Source organism: Trypanosoma rangeli, assembly GCF_003719475.1.
Source record: "Trypanosoma rangeli strain AM80 chromosome Unknown Tra_15.4_contig_00207, whole genome shotgun sequence".
Lineage (NCBI taxonomy): Eukaryota > Euglenozoa > Kinetoplastea > Trypanosomatida > Trypanosomatidae > Trypanosoma > Trypanosoma rangeli.
In genome coordinates this window covers 30668-35378 of record NW_021705951.1, presented here as the reverse complement: position 1 = coordinate 35378, position 4711 = coordinate 30668, and the positions used below count along the sequence as shown (strand labels likewise).

The 4711-nt window shown below is 57.0% G+C and overlaps 2 protein-coding genes across 2 annotated transcripts, besides 3 other annotated features; both read left to right on the top strand.

Annotated features, from left to right (window-relative positions):
- Positions 1–36: 36 nt before the first annotated feature.
- Positions 37–70: a sequence feature (A-rich).
- A 1593-nt stretch (positions 71–1663) lies between these two features.
- On the top strand, positions 1664–3214 carry TraAM80_05994 (surface protease GP63; the record flags this gene model as incomplete). The annotated part of the gene is made up of 1 exon (XM_029382852.1): positions 1664–3214. The coding sequence occupies one exon, from the start codon at positions 1664–1666 to the stop codon at positions 3212–3214; it is 1551 nt and encodes a 516-aa protein (XP_029237324.1).
- Positions 3215–3494: 280 nt separating this feature from the next.
- Positions 3495–3518: a microsatellite.
- A 97-nt stretch (positions 3519–3615) lies between these two features.
- Positions 3616–3639: a microsatellite.
- A 373-nt stretch (positions 3640–4012) lies between these two features.
- Positions 4013–4711, top strand: TraAM80_05993 (uncharacterized protein; the record flags this gene model as incomplete). The annotated part of the gene is made up of 1 exon (XM_029382851.1): positions 4013–4711. A coding segment is annotated over one exon (699 nt), but the record flags the coding sequence as incomplete, so codon positions are not given.

Genomic DNA, 4711 nt, shown 5'->3' with positions numbered 1-4711 from the left:
GATTGTGTTGGTTTCGGTTCGTAAGGCTGGTGTCTATTTTACTGTTATATGTTTCTTTATTTTTGTTTTTTCTTGTCTGAAGGTTTGTCTACAAAGGAAGGCGCTGGTGCTGAAGGCATGTGGCCGTGTTTTGTTTCACTGAGCGGACGCCCACGGGGAGGCCCACTTTGACGTTGTTTGTTTGTTTGTTTTTGACACGGGAACCCGCACAGCGGTTGTGTGGTTGTGCCCACGGGTGCCCTCGTGGGGCAACAGGACAGGTTCGTTGCGCCCCGTTTTTGGGCGTATGCCCTGCTTCCTGTGCTGTGAGCTCCCCAGGGGCAGCAAAGCCAGCTGGTGTTGCGGTGCTCGGTGCGTGGGGTTACACATGCACCTGCGCGGGGCCGGCGGTTGATGGGTGTGTGCTTTTTTTTTTGCGGGGCAATAGTCACTTGGGCCGCTCCCATGGTTGTGGTGCCTGCGCGTCTGCCGCACTTTGGATGGTGTGCGCGAGGGGCTGGGGACGCGCTTTGTTTCGTCCGAGGGCTTGCCAGCGACGAGGGAGACTCCAAGGCCCGCATGGGTTCCACAGGGCGAGGTGCGGCACAAATTGCGCGACTGCTGGCGAGGGGTCTGTGGGGGGCAGCCGCTGTGCGGTGTCGCGCGCATAGGGCTGCGCTCTGTGTACAACGTGCTGGAAGAAGACATTTTTTTCCGGCTTTTTGACTTGGAGGGTCTTTTCTATTGCTTCACACCGTGGGTGGAGGGCGCGTGTCTTTGAGAGGGAACGACGGGGTCGTGAGGAAAGGAGTTTCTAGCGATGCGTGTCGCCGTGTGGGTTGTGGCAGGCGTGCTCCCTGCTGGGATACTCGTCGTGTCTGTGCGACACTCCCAGCGTCGCGGCCGTGCGGACGTCGGGGCAGAGGCGGTGTTTTTGTGGTTGCGCTCTTAACGGCGGCGGATTTTTGGCGATGAGTGGAGGTGGTGTTGGCGGCGAGGTCATTTTGGTGCCGGGGGAAATTCCTGAAGGGCCCTTCCTCCCCATTTCTTTGTTGCTTGTTTGCAAACAAGTTTTCTGCCCAGTCACAGTGAAAGGTTGAATCGTGTGGATGCGACGGGCCGTACGAGTGTCTGATGCTGCGTTGCTGTGCATCTTGTTTCTCTATTCCGCCTACGCCTGACGCCCTTTGCGACGGGGCATCTGAGACGTTTGGCTGCGGAGTGTGGTTGGTTGCCCCCATGTTGCTTGCGGGGGTCAACTGTGGTGTGTGAGCGTGAGTGGTTGAGGTGCAGCGAAAGGGTTTGCCTTCTGCTGCGGGGGACCCGATTTCCGCTGCGGTGGTGTTGTGCGCGGTGAGGTGGAGTCGTGCGGCATGCGCGTGGGCGCAACACTTCACGCAGCATAAATGGGGACGACGCGCTGCCGACGGTGTTGGTTGCCTCGTTTTCCGTCGTGTGCGCCTCTGGGCACACGGGTGGCCACGGGCGCGTCTTGGCCGTGGTTGTTTTTGGTGCGTGCGTGTGTGTGTGCTCGTCGGTGGGCCAGACGCTCACTCTTTTTTTTTTTTATTTGGTGTCCTTAACCTCACACTAGACACGAATCGGAGTACAACGACACAATACGCAAGTGAAGCACAGAAGGAAAGAAGGGAACGAGACGCCACGCAAAGGAAAGGCACGAGGAATGCGTCACACTCTGCACGTCCTGTTGCTGCTGTTGCTGCTGCTTTGCTGCTGCACCGGTTCTTTTGCAGTCGCTGAGCATCGCTGCATATTTGACCGCATTTCTCGCAAGGCTGGCCCCCCGATGAGGGCAGTTGTGCTTGAATTGCCGAGCCGGGAGCGTGGCGTGACTCAGGTGTTGACTGCCTCTGGGCCCGATTGGGCGCCCATCCGTTTTAAGGTCTCCTCCGAGGACATGAACAATCCTTCCAAGTACTGCACCGCTGCGGGAGATGTCCGCTCGGACTTTGAAGGAGGAATCCGTATGTGCTTGCAGCAGGATGTTCTTACGGCCGAAAAAAAGTTCATCACCTTGAATCGGTTGATTCCAGGAGCCATCAAGATGCACACGGATCGTCTCCACGTTCAACCGCTTATGCTAGGACTGCGTGTGCCTAATTATACATCTGAAACAGCATGCGGTAGTTTTACTATACCCAGCTCCCACCACACAACGGGCGTGTTTGGCGCGGACATATTTTTGTACGCCGCTGCTGCCCCGACTGAGCCTCCTAGTATTGCGTGGGCATTGGGGTGCTCCTTTTTGCCCGATGGACGTCCTGTGGCCGGGGTGATAAATATTGGACCCCATGCAGTCATCGATTCGGATTCCACTGTTCGTGTCGCGGCGCATGAGATCGCGCACGTGCTTGGGTTTGCCACGTATGTTTTTAATCCCATGAACATGGTAAAGACAATACCTGGGGTTCGTGGAAAAAAGAATGTGGTTGTTGTGTCTTCACCCAAGACGGTGGAAAAGACTCGTGCGCACTTCAACTGCACAAGTGCCCCTGGAATGGAGCTGGAGGATGGGGGCGGGGGTATAAGGCCATCGTCGCATTGGGAGAGACGCAACGCGAAGGACGAGCTGATGGCTTCCATGAAAGGTGCCGGCTACTACACGGCGCTGACGATGGCTGCTTTTGATGACATGGGCTTTTACAGGGCGCAGTGGAGCATGGCGGAACAGATGCCATGGGGCAGCAACTTCGGCTGCAAACTGCTGACGGAGAAGTGCCTGATTAATGGCGTCACCCAGTACCCGGAAATGTTTTGCGACTCCACAAGCAATCTTTTGGAATGCACATCGGATCGTGTTGCCCTGGGGAGCTGTAAGATTGTTGGCTACGACGACCCCCTTCCCGCACAGTTTCAGTACTTCACGGATCCCAGAGTCGGCGGGCGCTCTGCCGACCTAACGGACTGCTGCCCCTTCATTGTCCCGTTGCCAAACATGTGGTGCGTCGATGGTGATGCATATTTAATGCGTGGAAGCCGCATTGGCCCAAGATCAAAGTGCTTAAAAACGTATTACCTGCGTGATCTTCATGGTCTCATTGGGGACGTCTGTGCTGAGGTGGCGTGCGACACCGACGAGTTGCTTGTGCGGTACCTTGGTGATGAGACCTGGCATGCATGCCCAGAGGGCAGCACTATCACACCAACTTCGCCGTTCTTCAGGGACGGGGAGATTGTGTGCCCGAAGCGCAGTGAAGTGTGTTATGTCCACTAGACACGAGTGCTGGCGCTGATGTGAGTCAGTTGGTATCGATTTTCCCCTCAATTTCAGTGGTCATGCTGGTCACGGTGTTAGTATTAATGTGTTGATCATAGGATATTCAGCGCGTTTCGCAAACGCCAAATTTGTGATGTTTGGGTTCGTGCTGGGGGCAGGCAGCTCCAAGCGACAACGCCTTTCTCTCTTTTCCCCCCTTGAAGATAAAACTGACATAAAAATAACAAATAAAAATGTGTGTTTTTTCCCCCTTGTTTCTACCACATGTGTCTAATAGGTGTGTGCGGGTGTGGGTGTGTGTTTAAAAAAGAAACAGTTACTGCAAGCGAGGGAAAAGGGAATACAGCGGTGTGCCTAACACACAGCGCTTAGGAAAAGTTATCTTCATTGTGTCGGAGATTATTATTATTATTATTATTATTTTGTGTTGGGGGGAGTTGTGGGGAGTGGCAATGATTTTAATTTTGTTATTATTGTTGTTGGGGGCCTTTCAGGGGAATGGCCCCGGTTTGGCGCGCGTGCGGTGGAGCAACACCCCGGTGTGATTATCTCGGATGTGCCATTGCGTATCGTTGCTCTCAGTGCATGATTTTTGAAGGACAATTAAGTTCATGGGCAGGTTTGTTTACTGCCTCCCGCACACGCTGCACCGCACACTTTTTGAGGTAAATAGGGCAGCCGCGGCCGAATGGCCCAACGGCTTGTTTACCACGCTTTTGCTTGGCACATTCCCCGCAATTGAGTTGCCATTGCTGGGGGCTCTTGGGCCGTGGGCGGAGCAAAAAAAGAAAGAAAATGGATTTTGCCTTTCCGTGGCATTTTTGCCATGTTGGCGGGCTGAGAGTTCATGAGAGCGGTTGGTGGCGCACCGTTGGCCTTTTCGTAGTGAGTAGCCGGCTCTCGGAGAGGGTGCGTCGGGGTGACCCCACTCGCAATAATGCGCCCGGGGCCTCACTGGTGGATGAAGGCTTCCGCGAGCAACGGCGTGCCCGCGTTCAGTTCCAGGCGGTGCGGCAGCGGCTGGGAGTGGTGCAGCCGCTGCCCCGCCAAGGGGCCACTCGGGCAGAAGGTTTGGGCCACACGTGGGCGCGCTTGCGGCGGTGCCTGCGGCACAGGCGGCTGGTGGAAAAACGCATTGCAGGCACTTGTCGGCGGAAGGTGCGATCGGGCGGCTCCCCGGCACTGGGCGGAGCCTGGGGAGCTCTGGGGGCACCGCGCGCAAAAACCCCAGTGCCCTCGACAGCGCCCAGGCCGCCGTTGCGGGAGCGAGTCAACCAGGGCGCCCCCGGCCCCAGGTGCCGGAGGATTGGAAAGCGTAGCGGAACGCGGCGCCCCCTGCGCCGAGGCACCTGTGCGCTGCGACGCTCAACGTGCCGGGGAGGTCCTGTTGAAGGCCGGGTTCTGCGCTGGGCGATGCGGCGGCCGTCTGCGGCGCTCGCGCTGGCCTGCGCGCATGGTCGTGGGGAGCGCCCTGGCTGCGCTCGGCCCGGCCCT